At 32.7% G+C, this 17,713-nt stretch overlaps 4 protein-coding genes across 10 annotated transcripts; 3 read left to right on the forward strand and 1 right to left on the reverse strand.

The window, feature by feature from the left end:
* Nucleotides 1-1,192: 1,192 nt before the first annotated feature.
* LOC126850903 (uncharacterized) lies at nucleotides 1,193-5,631 on the forward strand. Of its 3 annotated transcripts, XM_050594368.1 has the most exons (7): nucleotides 1,193-1,413; nucleotides 1,520-2,219; nucleotides 2,353-2,679; nucleotides 2,761-3,022; nucleotides 3,112-3,572; nucleotides 3,694-4,841; nucleotides 4,941-5,631. In XM_050594368.1, exons 1-6 carry the CDS (start codon nucleotides 1,411-1,413, stop codon nucleotides 4,047-4,049), a joined length of 2,109 nt encoding a protein of 702 aa, XP_050450325.1. In that variant the 5' UTR covers nucleotides 1,193-1,410; the 3' UTR covers nucleotides 4,050-4,841; nucleotides 4,941-5,631. The 3 variants fall into 3 exon arrangements, with proteins under 3 accessions (XP_050450325.1, XP_050450324.1, XP_050450326.1); XM_050594367.1 differs by lacking the exon at nucleotides 4,941-5,631 and having other exon boundaries at nucleotides 2,752-3,022; nucleotides 3,694-4,920; XM_050594369.1 differs by lacking the exon at nucleotides 4,941-5,631 and having other exon boundaries at nucleotides 2,752-3,022; nucleotides 3,741-3,883.
* Nucleotides 5,555-7,198, forward strand: LOC126850958 (G-protein coupled receptor dmsr-1-like). The gene is made up of 5 exons (XM_050594448.1): nucleotides 5,555-5,844; nucleotides 5,988-6,012; nucleotides 6,058-6,213; nucleotides 6,293-6,477; nucleotides 6,561-7,198. The coding sequence occupies exons 1-5, from the start codon at nucleotides 5,555-5,557 to the stop codon at nucleotides 7,024-7,026; spliced, it is 1,122 nt and encodes a 373-aa protein (XP_050450405.1). The 3' UTR covers nucleotides 7,027-7,198.
* A 305-nt stretch (nucleotides 7,199-7,503) lies between these two features.
* Nucleotides 7,504-12,275, reverse strand: LOC126850918 (Bardet-Biedl syndrome 4 protein homolog). Of its 4 annotated transcripts, none has more exons than XM_050594394.1 (10): nucleotides 11,445-12,233; nucleotides 11,122-11,261; nucleotides 10,720-10,829; nucleotides 10,553-10,647; nucleotides 10,109-10,271; nucleotides 9,701-9,854; nucleotides 9,255-9,377; nucleotides 8,201-8,372; nucleotides 7,819-8,012; nucleotides 7,504-7,736 (listed from the first exon to the last, which is right to left on the reverse strand). In XM_050594394.1, exons 1-10 carry the CDS (start codon nucleotides 11,524-11,526, stop codon nucleotides 7,614-7,616), a joined length of 1,356 nt encoding a protein of 451 aa, XP_050450351.1. In that variant the 5' UTR covers nucleotides 11,527-12,233; the 3' UTR covers nucleotides 7,504-7,613. The 4 variants fall into 4 exon arrangements, with proteins under 4 accessions (XP_050450351.1, XP_050450350.1, XP_050450353.1 ...); XM_050594393.1 differs by having other exon boundaries at nucleotides 10,717-10,829; XM_050594396.1 differs by lacking the exons at nucleotides 10,553-10,647; nucleotides 10,720-10,829 and adding an exon at nucleotides 12,255-12,275 and having other exon boundaries at nucleotides 11,445-11,490.
* A 136-nt stretch (nucleotides 12,276-12,411) lies between these two features.
* On the forward strand, nucleotides 12,412-16,159 carry LOC126850916 (solute carrier family 35 member F5). Of its 2 annotated transcripts, none has more exons than XM_050594390.1 (9): nucleotides 12,412-12,954; nucleotides 13,119-13,329; nucleotides 13,505-13,642; nucleotides 13,730-13,786; nucleotides 14,038-14,313; nucleotides 14,382-14,564; nucleotides 14,734-15,050; nucleotides 15,141-15,386; nucleotides 15,558-16,159. In XM_050594390.1, exons 2-9 carry the CDS (start codon nucleotides 13,168-13,170, stop codon nucleotides 15,625-15,627), a joined length of 1,449 nt encoding a protein of 482 aa, XP_050450347.1. In that variant the 5' UTR covers nucleotides 12,412-12,954; nucleotides 13,119-13,167; the 3' UTR covers nucleotides 15,628-16,159. The 2 variants fall into 2 exon arrangements, with proteins under 2 accessions (XP_050450347.1, XP_050450348.1); XM_050594391.1 differs by having other exon boundaries at nucleotides 12,419-12,954; nucleotides 14,038-14,301; nucleotides 15,558-16,153.
* The last annotated feature ends 1,554 nt before the right edge of the window (nucleotides 16,160-17,713 follow it).

Consider the following 17,713-nt stretch of genomic DNA (forward strand, 5'->3'; position numbering starts at 1 on the left):
ATCATTCACTGTGATTCAAAGGGATATTAAAATGAAGACGCAATGACGGTACGCTAAGTCGACGATTCCTTCTTCGAGAAAGTTTGAAATTTACTGATACATCTTCTCCCTTTGCTTTCATTCCTTAGAAAGAAAATAAGTTTTCTCTTAAGCATTTGCAAAAGCATCTTATCGTTAGAAGGGATGTTCGAAATGCAATGAAATAAAGCAATCTCTCTTATTTCTTCCAGTATCTTTCGAGTATCTTTCTAACGAAAGAATATTAGCACAGCTGATATGCATTTGCTTCTTCTCCAATATAATTTCGATAATGTGTTTTTTCCCTCTGAAATATTAAAAAACCACATTACCGTTGCGTATTATCGTCTGGATGTGCGAGCGTTTATCCCCCTAAGCTAACAATTGTTTTTCATATCGCACTGCACGTATATACATGGATTTTCACTGATAACAAAAACTCATTACAGATAAAAAAACAATGAAATATAGATGACCGGATTAATTTGCGTAATACGTTACATTCGTACAATTCACTTGGCCTTTAACTCCTTTTTAACAGCTTTCTTACTTTATATCTTCGGTATTTTATGTTTACCACAGATATGTTGAGCAAACATTTGGCTCCCTTCGCAAACGTCAAGTTTCTGACATGTCATTAAGTTAAAAGCTTAGTTATATGTATGACGCAATGATTCTCGCGAGTGTAAACATCGATGTTGATTTTCGTGTTGTGAATAAAAGTGTTTTCCTCCAATTCCTGTTATCGCCAAGAAAATAGAATTATTCGAAAACGATTGAAAGAAAATAAAAAAGAATTACTTATATGTTTATAATTCTTCGATATATCCAGTACGCTTTAATAAAAATACAATGTTTCATTTTATCTCGCATTGATTTTTGCTAATAATTTAGTTGTGAGATATGTAAAATGTATATATATATATATATATATATATATATATATATATATATTTTATATTAATATTACAATTTATTTTAATGTAATTTTAGTTATAGTAAATTCCTAGAAATATTTCATGAGAGTCGACATAAGAAAAATGCGATTGACTTTATGATCGCTCTCAACGAATTGGAAAAATGATAAATAATATAGGCGATAGGCTTATCTTTATTAGGTTTTATCTACAATCTAGAAAACACAATATATTTATAATGCTTGTAAATATATGAGTTGAAACCTTCGCGATCGAAGACATACCTGTCCAATGTGACACGATAGCCAAGAGAAGGAGGGTCAATAAGGATAATGATAAGGATGAGTGATGTATAATTTGACTGTATATATCGAACGAAAATACTCGATGTGAGGAAAAATTTCGGAGAATCCGATGTCAGTGTTAAATCGTACAAATAAGGGAACACTCGTCCACCTTAATAAAGTTCGCAAATATGGTATGTCGATACATTTTTCTTATTACGATAAAAGAGCTTACGAAATTTTCTTTTTCTCCCTCTCTTTCTCGCTCGCTGCGTAAATTCAAACAACTTTTATTTACAGTTGATTCGTGAGTTTGCCCTCATGGCATTATTATTTTTGCCTACATTATCGGACAATGATTGTCAATGGTGTCACGCTATCGAATTTTGGAGCAGTGTCATATGTTCTATGGAAAATTCTAAAACTGTTCACTTTCATAGCGTTCTCGATGACAATAGTAACTCTATCCATTTAGAATCATGCTTTGAGGCTTTTGTACATAGTATCGCGCGTAAATGCGCGATAGCGACTATGTTGAGGACTTATACGTTTCCTGACCCGGAAAACACATCTTTTGTCGATGATAACGACGTAATTTACGAGATCGTGAAACAGCCATCGATTTGGAAAATTACATCCGACGATGAGCTTCCCTTTCAGGTAACGTCTGCGAAAATAAAAAGAATAATTCGAAACAGTAAAGCCTTTGGGGAGAACACGTGGAACGTACACGTGATTCTTCCGAAGAACATTCGCTCTTTCGATCAAATTTCGAAAGATGATTCGACGTTCGAGTGGAAACCGCACGATCGATTTATCGTACTGATTGCTTGCCGAGAGAAAGTGTTAAACAAGTCGAGGCTTGATGGCATTTTAAAGACATTATGGACCAAACGTAAGGTGCAAAGCATCTTGGTTGCCGAGACAATCGCTGTAAATGACACTAAAACTGATAGAGCTATTCGTTCTTACAATCCGTTCGCCAAAGTCAACGATTCTGGTTCGTAGATCTTAGAAATAAAGCCGACAAGTATTGATAATCGCAATAAGATTATTCTCGATACAATTATTCTTCTCTCAATTCTGTCTCTTCTGTTAAAAAGACAAAAGAAAATATTGTCTTAATTTTTCAGCATATGGTCAAGTCGAAATTATACAAATAAAAACGGCAGAAGAGGCGTCAAATTTGCTATCTCATTTAACTTACCATCGAACAAATAATATGAATGGATACGAATTGAAAACGGGTTTATTCTCTCCTACAGAAGAGACGGCAAGTGAACAGGCGAAAGTTGGATTGAATAACCGTGACAATAATACCGATATTTTCGAAGGACTTGATGAAACAATACTGGATACGATATCTCAACGCATGAATTTCACAGCGAGATGGATACATCCAACAGATAATAAATTGTTCGGTCATCAATTATCCAATGGGACGTACGTCGGTGCTATAGGTATTAATGTAATGATATCTTTATGAAATTCGCGTCTAATATAGTTCCGCTTTATCACATGATAATAGCCAGTTTATACAGGCGACGTAGTGAACGGTAGAACGGACATCTGCTTCGAGTCCTTTTTCATAAAGAAATACAGCAATAATATCGAAGAAGATATAAACTTCAGCGTATATATGGACTTCGATAGGATATGCGTAATTGTTCCTAAAGCGACTAAAATACCCAAGGGACTTCGACTATATTACTTCTTTCCGCGTTCAGTTTGGATCTGTTCAATATTGACGCAGATCTTTGTATATCTAATGTGGTATTTTCTGCAAATCTTCATTCCAAGAAGGTATGATACTCATCAGAATATCAGTGATGTTAATTATCTTATAATGTAATTATGTTATAATGTAAGCGAAAAAACATTCATGCTTTCAGAACGGGAAAGATAAATGTCTGGAAAATGATTTACCGATTGATTTTATTAGACGTCGGTTGCCCCCAAAAATTGCCAAACACGAATGCTGAAAGAATATTATTATCGGGCATTCTTCTCGCTAACATCACTATGACTGGTTTCTTCAGTGGTATTTTATACAATAGTTTTGCGCATGATATGTATTACCCAGACATTAACACTCTTCGCGAACTCGATGCTTCGGGATTGGTGATAGCATTGGCCTCTATAAGTTTGACCGATCTCTTTGACGATGATAACAGTTCGACAGTCATGCGAAACTTACGAAGTAAATTACGATACGGCGAAAACGCCGTGGTTAACGCAGCGTATTACCGAAATGGTTCGGGATTTGCAAAGGAAAATTATTTCCCCGCTTTTAGCGCGCAATTCGTCGATGTGGACGGTGGACCGTTGCTTCATCTTGTCAAAGAATGTCCAGGTAGGAATGTTGCGCGTAGAGGTAAGAGTGTAACGATTGCGCAATACTCAAATATGCAATACGATTATTCACTAATACTAGTCTTTTCATATACATATATTAATACCGCATCCCATATTAGGTGCATTCTTTTTATCGTATTTGCTGCCCAAGAATTCGATTCTGCAGGAAGGAATAAATGAGTGGATCAGTCGCTTGAATCAAGGTGGTTTAACACTCTTGTGGAGCAAACAGAACATTGAAAGTATAAAAAAGGAACTGACTAAACGAACAACACTAACTACAAACGAGAAGCAAATGAGCGATTTTGTGCCATTCAATCTATCCGATGTGCAGTCATCTTTTTACATGCTGCTGACAGGGCAATTAATATCTGCGATAATATTTTTTCATGAGAAAGGCTGGCTGAAAGGCCGATCGTTATCGCGACCGTCAAGAGATCAAACTCGGAATTTACGCGCTAGTCATCAAAGATAAATAAAGCCACGCCTTTTTCTTTCTAGTCCTCCTTTTTTCCGCGTAATTCCTTTTTCAAGAAACAAAATTGCAAAAGTGCGCAGAGTACAAAAAAGATACAAAGAAGGCGAAAGTTCTCTTCTTTCACGCTCCTATTTCCTTCCGCACATTCCAATTCCGCCAATTACAAGCAAATTATTATAGTAGATCTCAATGAATTCAGTAACAATCTGATCTAATGGCAGTTTCGTCTTTGTATTCTGCAAATATAAAAATGTGATATAACACAATATAACACAAGATATAGGGCGTTATATTGCTAACATTTTTATACCAACAACATTATTACATACATTCGATAAACGAATAAAGCCTATAATCGATCGGTGATTATGAAAAAAATCGTAAATAAAAATCAAAATAAAGATGAAATTGTATACACACATTTATATATACTGTTTTTACATTAGTTATCCTTAATCATATTAGCAAATATATCTTATAACATGAATCGAGCGTGCACATTTGTTTCATGGGTGTATTCAGGATGATATACACACACACCATTATGGACCATCGACGTCCTGCGCGCAGGCTCTTTCACAACATCAGAGAGGAAAACGTCGAGAGGGAGTGAAGGATGCTCGTGAATTTTCGCCAATAACATTGTCAGTAGCGTGACTATCCACCGGCTGGATCTACTCGTGATAGTGTAACCTGTTGCCGTGGCAAATCTCGGACGACAAATATTACAAAGTGCTTAGTTACTAATGGTATAATGTTCACATTCGATTTATTCAACACATTATATGTGTAAGTGTGTGTGTATGTGTGTAAGATAATTTGAGTTCGTTGCCCTTACAAATGTATAAAATATACATTCATGGTTCATGAAATACGTTTTTTTTTCAGATTCTGATTTTTTTTTCAAAAAAGCGAAAAAAGGATATTTTTCTGAAGAAATAAGTAATCCAGCAAGATAGATTTAATCAGCAAAAATGGGGATTGTAACGTCACTCATTTTGATTCAATTAAATTCTGATGGAAACTGTCACGCATCACTCCATCTTTGAATAGACTTTTTTTCTTTTTATTTTCTCTCTCTTTTCTTTTTTATTTCGAAATAATCTCGATGAATGAACATAGAAAGTTGCAAATCACCCAAATGAATCGTTAATTTGGATCATAATTAGAATGTAGAACATAATTAATCGCGAATTAAAAATATATCAGCTGTTAAGGAATCAGCTGGAACAGAAAAGAATAACATTGCTAGATAAATGACACAACCAGCGTCGCAAGTATTTTCAGCTATGTTAGAAATGAAGATGCAAATGTGCTTGTTGTTAGATAGTGAAATAGAATATCGCGATCTGTTGTTATGCTTACTTGCAAGAACGTTTACAACCGGTATCGGATACCCTCGAATACATCCGAGTTGCCGAGATATCTGAAGATTCGGGAAAAAGAATATGTCAATTATGTATCAATTGCAAAATTATACGGATATTATCCGTGGGCTGAATATGACTGCGGAGGAGATTGATATTTATTTCGGTCAACTTGGTAACTTTACCGATTATAGGAGCGACTGTATCGAAACGATACATCTGACGTGCTATTGTAACGATGCGATTCGCGATCTGGCGACGCAATATAAGAATTATCACGGTTACGCTTCTCTTCTCGTATGCTCTTTCGGCACGCTCACCAATATGCTCAATATCGTCGTTCTTACGAGAAAAGATACAAAAGCGGCGTCCATAAATCGAATTCTCACCGGCCTGGCTGTGACGGACGCGTTGGTGATGTTGGAGTATATTCCTTTTGCGATTTATAAATATTTCGTATTACCGGAGAGTAGAATCTTCTCATATGGATGGGCCGTGTTCGTATTGTTCCATATGCATTTCACACAGCTTTTTCATACGATCAGTATCGCTCTCACGCTGACTTTAGCCGTTTGGAGGTACATTGCCATCAGGTGAGTTTCATGATTCTGAATTTTGTTCGAATGTAGAAAGATTAGAAAGTCATTGTTTTATGTCTGTTTCTCTCATATATATGCATTAGATTTCCGCGTTACAATTATACTTGGTGCACCGAGAGACGTTGCACGATCGCTCTTTTGTGCAGTTTTCTCGCTCCGTTTCTCGCCTGCGCTCCTAGTTATTTCGTATTTGGAGTGAGTAAACATTAATTGAAGTATTTTATTCGTATTCTCATAGCTGCGCTTGCAATAAACTTAAATTTCATTATATCAGATAAAGGCAAAGACCGTTTATGAGAACGGCACTAAGGAGATCTTGTACCACGTGGACACCGATTGTTCCATTGATAAAGGATTTCTATATCAATTAAATTTCTGGATACTTAGCGTAGTTGTTAAGCTCTTGCCATGTGTCCTTCTTACCATCATCATTTGTTGGCTAATAAAAGCCCTTTATAGGTAAAGTAAAATAGAATACAAATATTTATTAACGCACGTAATTATACGCATTCTTATACTTTTCAACGTTTTACTTGATTCAGAGCAAAGGGTAGGAAACAAACATTGAAGAGCTACAACCATTGCGCAAAAGTGACTAAACCAACCTCATCATCAGGTACTTCCGATCTCGAGAATTACGATGTATCGTTTGATATTAAAAAAGACGAATACCCGCGGCGGGTGAGTAAATCTGACAAACGAACAGACAGAACAACGAGGATGCTTGTAGCGGTGCTGCTGTTGTTCTTAATAACGGAGATTCCTCAAGGTGTTCTGGGCTTACTTTCCGCGGCCCTGGGCGATTGTTTCTTTCGTAATTGTTACCATAAATTTGGAGAAATGATGGATATCTGTGCGTTATTAAATGGCAGCATAAATTTTATCTTATATTGCTCTATGTCGCGACAATTTCGTATGATTTTTGGACAATTATTCAAACCTAGGATTATAAGCAATTGGCCAACGATGAATCAGCACCAAACCGATGTACAAAGCACGTATGTTTAACAAAAGAGATTTTATGGAATGTTCTCTCTCTGTTTTTCAAAAGTAGAATTTGAGCATGCAATCTATTTATAATAATATATATAATTATAATTAATAAATATATGACATCATATGATTAATAAAAAGTTAAAAATGATCTTGAATGCATCCAAATAAAAAGAAAATATTTTAAATCAGCAAAATCAAAATATATATCGCATATGCATAATATTATAATGCTCTCTAATAAAAACTGTTATAACCTTGTTAATACAATTAATTATATAATTAAATGCGTGTATGCAAGCTTCAATAAATAAATTAAATAGTTTATTGACTATGCATACACGTATGTATATTTGATTTTGTGATTTCATCATGTTAAATATGTACCTTTTCCAATAATATGTGAATAAGAAATAATTGCTGCGTACGTCATTAATTGTTAATCTACTTACTTGTGTGGAAAACACATTGTAATAGAAATATAAAATGTGATAATGTTTCAACAAATACTATTTTATTAAATTTTGTTTAAAATTTATATAGATATAATATGGATATCCTCTCAGTTTGTGGAGAGAGAGTGAGAGAGAAAAATGTGCTTTTTAAACTTCATCAGCGCTCAATTGTTGTTCTTCACTCTTTTCAGCTGGCGGCTCTTGATTAGTATTTAATTCTGTTTTTTCATGTTGCAATTTCTTTGATAACTTTTTTGCCATTTGCGATATCTATATATATTGTGATATAACGGTATAACTATGTAATTAACATGCTACATCGTCCGCTTTTAAGTTTTGACTTTTAAATTACCTGCATATCGACGTCAACGACAGCCATAATATCGTTGAGCGCTGTCAAGATATCAGCAGCATTAGTTTGTTTACCACGAGCGTCGAGAACTACGGCATAATTAATCAATATCAGTGGATCCTGAGGAGCTAGAGCGTGAGCTTTCGTCAAGGATTTCTCGGCACCTTCCAGATCATCCAAACGTTTCAAAGAAACTGAGATATAAAAAGAAAAATTTCTATAAACGATCTGCGAGTAAAAGAAATGCTTTCGAGCAATATTCCATTAGAGAAAAAAGATTCGCGTAAAAATAAGAGCTATTTTTATACAGAAAAGTGGCTCAAAGTAAAAAGCTATTTTTAAATATATTGTTAAATGTTCAATATTTTTATCTTCTACTTACGACCTAATAACAAATATGGTGTAGGATTTTTTGGTTCGGCGCTGACCGCAGCGCATAAATAAATCGCGGCGGATGCAGGCTGTCCAGTGGTGAGAAAAACGATTCCGAGATTACACGACGGGACACAGGACATTGGACTTAAGTAATGTGCTCGTTTCAACGAGCTAATAGCCTAAATAAAAGAAATAAAAGAAATTTTCACTTTTATTTTTACTCTTAATAATGATTTAATTATCTTCTTCTTAATCGTTATTTTTAGCAATATCGATAATATATAATATAATGAATTCAATTTAACAACTCAACTTTACGAAGTTTTATGCATGAAATATAGTAAATAATTTATATACTTGTTACACCTATGATATTAATAATGAAAATAAGTTTCTGTTATTAACTGAAAATTTGCAAACAAATTATTTCTCTATTAATCAACACGATATAATCTCGCTTTTTAACTTATATCGACACTGTCTGAAAGTTATCGCCTGTAAAACAAGAACATGAATGTTATCAAAGTGCTATGGTGTAAGTGCAATATTGCGGTTTCCCACTTAATTTCAATATATTCCCAAGAGTTTTCTCTCTGCTTTTCTTTATGATACCACGAAACAATTTTGTAACTCGCGTGGCATATTTCTCTCTCTCTCTCTCTCTCTCTCTCTCTCTCTGTGTCTTTCCCTCCCCCAATATATTCCTTTTGCATTGCATCATTTTGCATTACGCGAAATGTAAAACGATGTAAAATTCTCTGTGTCTGTACTGATATTTGCTACGAATATCGGGCTACAAGCTTTTTAGTAATTAGATCACTATTGGATAGTAGTCAAATGGATGATATTACACACTATCCATTTGAGTAAGTATTACTAACAATAGAAAAACATAAAAACAAAAATTCCTCTCTCTTTCATACATTAATATACTATCTTAAAAATCAATATATGAATTACAAAATTTTCTTTTTTTCGTAATTAATAGACATTAACGCAAACTTGCTTATCTTGAAATAAAAAAAAGGCGAAAAGAAAAAAAGACAGATGGATTTACTTACAGCAACGTATTTTTGTTTTGCGTAGAGACACATTCCAATATTATTCCAAAGCGCCGAAGATTCCGGAATAATTTGTGCTGCTACTTTATATTTCGATAAAGCTACATCATAATCTCGGTGATTCTATAAAAGACGATATGCTATTCAAAGAGTACAGGAAAAGTTCTGCATGCGAGAAACGTGGGGTAATGAAGTTTCCATTTAATAAATGTGATATACGCCTTTTAACTACCTGCGTTAGCAAAGTAATGCAATAATACTGTAAAAATCGTGTTTAATGAAATAAAATTTTCATTTAGGAATGAAAAAATAGAAAGACTTTAAGGAATCTTAAGGAAAATTAATTTAATAAAACGAATATAAATGCAAATCAATTGATTGAAATTGCTTGCTAGAAGAATAATGAAAGAAAAAATGCTATCGATTTTTTTAATGAATTTATGCACCTGCATTATATAAGCCATGGGCAAAATCGCCTTAATGCAATTAGGCGAATAAGCTAATGCCGCTCCAAATTGTTGAAATGCCCGTTGCATATCTCCAATTTTTAGATACAAAAGACCCAATTCCGTCGCTGCATCAATACTTTCGGGATTTGCACTGAGCGTAAAAAAACAAGAGATTATTACTGAGATTTAATATTAAAAGTCAACATAGATATTAAAGAAAATATATTCGATAGAGAAAACATTTTCTTAAGAGAAAAGAAGAATAATAAAAATGACCAAAAGAATTACTATATTAATAATAATAACAAATAATAACAATAAATTCTATTGACTTAAGCCAATACATATCGCATCGAAATCAAAACGACATTTCTAGAATCTTTGCGCTGATGATGTATTACTTACTTCAAAGCTGCTGTATAAGCATTTCTGGCTTCTGGAATCATATCATCTAGAAGATAAAGTCTTGCAAGGGCAAGATTGGGCAACTCACTTTTCGTTAATTCAGTTGATCTCTTGAAATGCTTCTTGCCCTCTTGTAATTGATTCAATTTCACGTAAGCCTCGCCTAAACAATAAAATAAATGTTCAAAAAAAAAACAAAGCATCGCTATACTTTACACCAAAAATACGTATGTGTGATTGTATGATGAAAAATTGTAATAAAGAAGCGTGTGCAAAATTATATGCAGATTATAAAGCTAAAGAGAATACAAAGTGCATTTAAGCGCATTATCGTTAATAAAGTAACATTTCTTGAGTGTATTTCTCCAGAAGTTTGCAAAACTTGGCTAACACGCGCTACGCGAAGTGTATCGTGCCGTAAAGTGAGTTACGAAGAGAACTTGCCAAGACCATAATATATTTCCCAATCCGGTACAGCGGATATCTTTTCAGCTTCCGTATATGCGTCTATCGCACGCCTATGACTTCCCATTATTAATCTAAAGTAGCCCAACGGTATTATTACGCATAAAACTATAGATAATCCTCTTTCAATCGATGTTACTTACAACGATTTCGCTATCTGTTTAACGTTATCGACATTAGTCGAATTCACATTGTACGCGGTTTGAAAGCAGTCCAGTGAATCTTGAATTTTGCCTTCTTTTCGGAGAATTAAACCCTATGAAAACAACTTGTAAATATGTGTCGTATATTACATAACGAAAGAGAAAACATCGTAATTGTTTCTGAGAGAAAAAAGATTTATAAATTTCACGAACAAAAACTTGATCCTTCCCCCTCCCCTTTCTTAATATGTAATCGTTTCCCGAATAATAGTTTTGTGAAAAAAAAACTCTTGTCATTTATACCATGTAATAATAGCAAATATATAACGATTGTACTAATTTTGTTTTTGTATCGATTATAGTCGGCATCATCTTCTTCACTGTATCGATCACAATCGATCTCACCTTCAAATAACTGGCGTATTCGTGACCATCCGATTTCATTAGTTCTTGTTCGATTAGTACCTTGCAAGCACTGTACTCGTGTCTCGTATAATGTCGATGTAATAGCCAATTGCGATTCTCTATAGCTGCTATATCCGGAGCTACGTTTGTATACAGAGACGACAAAAAAAAATGGTAAGAAAAATAATAATATTTTTCTAATAAAGAGATCGAGACGCGGCGCGCATAATTATTCTAAAATCGATCGATCGCTCATCGTGTTATTCGAGTTATTTTTGTCACATACACATTAATATTTGTAATGTTAACAATGTTCGCGATACCTCTTTTGCTTCTGTCGTTTCTCGTCCGTTGTACAACTGTATTTTCCTGTAAACGACCATTGCTGAGAACGTCATTTGCCATTATTTTCTCTTGCAATAATTGTAATAATATAATGGTATATATCGTTCTGTTTTTGTTTCGTGTGTTTTTTGCGCTTGTCCTTTAATTCCTCTCAATATTATTCGAAGAAGAGAGAATTGTTATCGCTTTCTATCGCCATGGTAACCGGATAACTTCAAGAATATATAATATCCTAAGTCTCGTTAAATCCGAATGCACACGTACCATAGACGGATGATCCTCAAAGATTTTCTCAAAAATCAAGTATGAAAAAAATTTCCGACTATTTGAACGAATCTTTATTTTGTTTAAGCCAAATTTTCCACTTTTACATCATGTATATAATAGAAATATTGCTATTGCTCACTGCTGTTGCACAATCAACGCTTCAAAAATGTTAGCACCGCTTACACAATCACTCACATCGACCAGTGGTACTTTAGATATATTCATTACACTAAATGCGATTGACCAATCAGCGTATTCTGTGTTCAAGCAGCGTGTGAGCAAAGGAGTGTCACTTCTTTATCAATAGTAAGGCTGTGTCATTTTGTTTGCATTTTTTATATTTATTTTCTACATGCTTTGCTCTTTCTCTCTCTCATTCTCTCAAACAAGTATACATATATGTATATATGTATATTTATATATCCCATTTTGTAAGTGTAGAAAATTCTAGGGAATGCAGCAAAATAGAATAGACAGTGCGTTCCCCGCGCATGCACGATAAAACCGGCTCATATACCAACTTGTCATATGTCATATCAAACTGCTGCTTCAGATTCGCGGCGCCAAATGTATTACGATTTGAATTTATTATCTAATTCGAATGAGCGCGATGTACGATACATGAAATATTGAAAGAAGTCGGTTAACATAATCAGCTGAGCGCGAAATCTATTGAAAATCAATGATAAAAGTGAGGTGGAGAAAACGGGTGAAATCACTACGCGCGTTGACAACGATATCGCGATACTTGCTGCGGGGTGTTATCAAACTGCGATAACACTGACGCATCTCTTATCACTTGCGCTGCATAATGTACAACGGACGCTACGACGCACGTTAGCTCGTATATATGTGATATATATATATATGTATATGTATATGTACGTATGAATTCAAGTGTGTGTAGTACATAACTAACAATTCCGTGATATTCTTTCTCGGGAGATGTACAAGTTACAGAAACTAATACGAGGCTTGTCACAAGGAGAGACAATGTAAAGTGAAATCGACATCGGCTAAAACCGGGGCCGTAAACAGCTGGTTAGGGTTAGGTTATCTCGTCAGTGTGACGTTAAAGGAATCAGGAGAATTCTGCTTATCGCTCCTCGACACCTGTTAATACGAATCTTGCTTCACACTTGCCGTTCTTGCATTCTGTCTTTCGACATAGAGATAGTAAATGCATTAGTGCATGAAGTCGGCTTTCATGTTTTCCACCTGGTAACTATTATTATTATTATTATTGTTATTATTGTACTTTCAATTGGCGAGGGGGAGAAAGAGAAATTGTAATTAATATATACTTTAATTTATAATTCTACAACGTCAATTTTATGCGTCTAATTGTGATATCAGGACAAAACAAATATTCTATGATTTTACAGGGAACGAGTATTCAAATGCAATGTCATGAGAAGAAGAGACTAAGATAGGATGAGCTGTTCCGTAGAATTACGCCAGCGTAGGCAACAGGGGATGGCGGAGGATCCTCATAAACTCGCGGCAATGATGAACAAATCTCAGAGACTCATATTAGGACTTTTAATTCTGTTACTGGTTGACATAATTTGGGTGTCAAGCTCTGAGCTTACTAAAGTAAGATCAAATTTATACGTTTTACAATCTTTTCCATCCTTTACCTCTTTCTATAATTATTTTACATCTTTACTATTTACAATTACCAACTACTTTTTAACTTCTCATTAAATATTCAGAAATTATTCCATATACAACAGATAAGATTATAGTAATAATATATGCTATTTTTTAGTATATTTATAGAGATGCAACCTTTGAAAAACCATTTTTTAGTACATATATAAGGACATCTATGTTTACCTTTTATTTGCTCGGCTTATGCTTTTGGCCACCTTGGCGAGAACAATGTAATAGACCTGCAACATACATGGTATTTATTAGAATACATTTAATTACAATATCATTCTTCTCTCCTTTATGTTACTTTAACGTTCTCATATCTTTTGTATTTTTACAGTTTATAGATCCTAATATTGAAGATGATAACTTCTATGCGGAAGCTAATACGAGTCTAGTAAGCATAAAATTGTTATAAATATAATCTATTCTCAACATATCAAATTTTTATTTCAAAATTTTTATTTAAAAAATAATAATTACATATATATTATATTTATTGGGGACACTTTTTGTTAGTTAAATTGGGGAAAAGTGAAGGGAAAAGATTCAACTATATCAATAAAGTAAATTATATTTGTTTGATATGAGATAAAAGTAATTTATGGCTACTGATCTAATGAAGACTAAGAATTCCTTCTATTGTAGAGTGATCCAACATTTGTTCCAATAAAAACTCCGGATCATTGTGATCGCTCATCGGGTACGGAAAGTGATGATTCATCTATTCGTTCTGTAAGATTTAGTAAATTAGCTGAGGTGCGCCATATGTCGGAAAGCGATGCTACAGAGGCTTTATTAGCACGACTTAGTTATCAAGCCAGCGTTAGAGCCGGAGAACACGCGAGACGACAAGCTAACAAATTCTCTGTACAAAAAGTGGCTAAAATAGCCCTTTTGTTTTGCTTGTTTGTGGGTAACAATGTAAAATTCAGTCAACTAAAATATTCCATTGCCATTACACATATATCATTGATTTTGTCTTCTTCCAGTGGTTCATAGCAAATTACACATACCAGCTATCATTAAAGCAAATTGAAGATAAAATCGTGATTGTGTTGTCTTCAACATCTAGTTTATTTGCTTTATTTCTTGCTGCCTTCTTTCCCAGTAATGGAGGGGATAAATTTACACTATCAAAGTTAGCTGCTGTACTTATTAGCCTCATTGGACTAGTAAGTTGCAAATTTATTCGATGATTCCAATTTAGAGATAAAGTTCAATTTGTCGTTTATATTCTTATATATTCTCATATATTTTTTTAGCATGAAAAACAAAAAATTTCGTTTGGAGCACACATTAGATATGTAATATATCTTGAAAAATATTATTCTTTATTTACAGATATTAGTTGGCATTTCAGATTTGACTATAGAAAACAATAGCAAGTCATTGGGCATAATATTAGCTCTAGTCAGTGCTTTTTTCTATGCTACATATATCGTATTTCTAAAAAGAAAGGTAGATCATGAGGATAAAATGGATATACCAATGTTTTTTGGTTTTGTGGGAATATTCAATTTAACTCTTTTGTGGCCTTTCTTTTTTATCCTTCATTATGGTCATTGGGAAGAGTTTGAATGGCCCAATAGTCACCAATGGACATTCCTAATTATAAACGGCCTGATTGGTACAGTTCTAAATGAAGTTCTTTGGCTGTGGTAATTTCATTAGATTTTTGCAATGTATTTTTATTGTATATAATAAGTTTATATAATATGATTGTATATATTCTATAATTATATCTATAGGGGTTGCTTTTTGACATCATCTCTCATAGCGACAATGGCTGTAAGCTTAACAATGCCTATGTCAATGGTAGCTGATGTCCTCTTGAAAAAAGTTGAATATCCCTGTATTTTCTACTTCGGAAGCATTCCAATGTTCTTGGCATTTCTAGCAGTGTCCCTTTTTTCTTATTATGATAATTGGGATCCTGTTATGAACTTAATGAAAAGATTTTTTATTTGGATTTGCAGAAAAAACAGATCTACAAGGTAAAATATATGTCATATAAATATAAAATGAGCAATATGTTAATCTAGTTATAATAGCAATAATATAAACATAGAATTATAATTGTAATATTGCGCGCGTGTGTGTGTGCTCATGCATATAAAAGACATGAGAAATTGATATTTCAATATTATTAATATTATAATTTTCAGGATTCCAGATCTTGAAGCAGAGCAAACAGAATCTTTAATAGGGATAGATAGTGGTGATCATGAAGCTTAATGAGACAATAATGAGAAAATCAAGAACATGGTAAAATATTTCGTGTTATATATATATAGTCATAATAATAAGATTAATAAGCGCGCGATTCTCTCTTATAAATACGTGCCTCTCCATTGGCCGTGAACACCCGTTTCTATATATGTATATATCATCTCAGTGTCAGTTGTGTTTTATTATATACTGATATAACAGTAATCACATAAGATGCTACTTTCTCTGTATATGCATTTCTACATATCGTTTTATTTCGCACTAAATCACAAAATAATATTACTGCCGGACAATAATCATTGTGGATCGATTTGTAACAAACGCAATTAATATGTTTTATTTCTTCGAGTCTATTTCTGAAACTACCTCTTTATATTAGCGATTGATCAAGTGAACAAACTCTGTTTTCATAAACTTTGCCATTAAGATCTGGTATATTGTTATTTCAAAACTATTTGGATCTTGTATTTTATTCCATATAATCGAATCGCATAAAGAGCAAGAAATTCAGTGTCTTTAACAAATCTGTATATAGTATATAATAAGAGTTGATTGAAATCAAAGAAAAATATTCCTTTATAAGATTATACTTTTCCTAAATAATATTTTTTATTGCTATTAAGGTTATATATATATATATATATATATATCATTGTAACATGTTAAAATAATTAATGAATAATTTATTAAAGAAGATAGATAGTATTGTGTGAGCTGTACTATAAAAATTTCTTGTTTTAAATATATCTAGTGCAGTTTGTACTTATTATTTTTAGTATTTGGCTAATTTTACCTAAGTATTATAAACAAAATGGATATAGTTTTAATAAACAAAATGGACATAGTTTTAAAAATTAATGGAAAGAGAGTGTTAATGTGCTTTGGACCAATGAAAAAATGATGATAGTAAAAAGAAGTTATTCATAGGAAATTAATGACACAAAGTTTTGTATTCGATGAAAACCATAATTTGAATTATATATCTTAAACATCTAGTCAAAACACACTATCAGCTTATATATTTCGATATAGCAAAATAACAAAATCACGATTTATAATTTGATAGTCTTATACAAAACAGTTTTTATTATTTAAGATAATTTACATTTATTGTTTTTTTCTGATAATTAATGCGCACAAGTTTCACTATGTTGTGTTCAAATATTGACAAGATATATAAGTTGAGATAGAAATGAGATACGAATGAGGATAAACTTTATTTATCAGTTTCAAAATTTTGTATTGAAAAAAAGTATTTCGAAAAAATGGGTATGTGACAATTATAAGGAAAATTAAAGTACATGCTCTTTCACAAGATTTATTCACGTGTTCATCACACGTGTATATCATACGTTCGGAAGTCGCTCATGTCCTATTTCGATTCGAAAAAATTAATATATTTCGACTGATCTCGATTGTATTGAATAGAGCATTACACATTTATACACAAATATTTAATAATCCATTATATATCGTATTTTTATTACATTTCCTGACTTTATAAAAAAATATGTCAGAGACTGTATATCTATACTATATATAGTATTGATAATCTGTGCAAAAGGAACATTTAGACAAAGAAATCACAATATCTTTGAAGAAGGTAAATAAAAGAAAAGGGATAGTTGCAATGTTAGATTAATGATGTGATATAACAATAAATATGGTGCATAAATTACTTTAGAAAATTACTTTAGTATAATGCGACTTATAAAATTCAATAGGTATTAATTGATCGTTCCTGTATGTTATAACCAGACTTGAAATTTAGTTTTTATTTATAGTCCATGTATAGAAAAATACTTTTCGCTTTTTTTCTTAATTACAGTTTATTATGGAGATGTTTGCTAACGTTCGTTTATAATCTTTAATGCAAAATTTTTAAAGTGATACTTCTCTCAAAACTCAAGACTGGCTATAACAATGTTTACTGTATATTCAGTGTAAATATTGCATTATATTTTAAAATTAAACTTACAGTTGTATACATATATAAAAATTATGTGATAATAAAATATAATCCTTAATAATCGCATTTATATCTATATGTTTATATGTTATGTGTAATAAAGAATAATTCTGAGACAATTGA

The sequence above is a fragment of the Cataglyphis hispanica genome, chromosome 7, assembly GCF_021464435.1.
Source record: "Cataglyphis hispanica isolate Lineage 1 chromosome 7, ULB_Chis1_1.0, whole genome shotgun sequence".
NCBI classification, from domain to species: Eukaryota; Metazoa; Arthropoda; class Insecta; order Hymenoptera; family Formicidae; genus Cataglyphis; species Cataglyphis hispanica.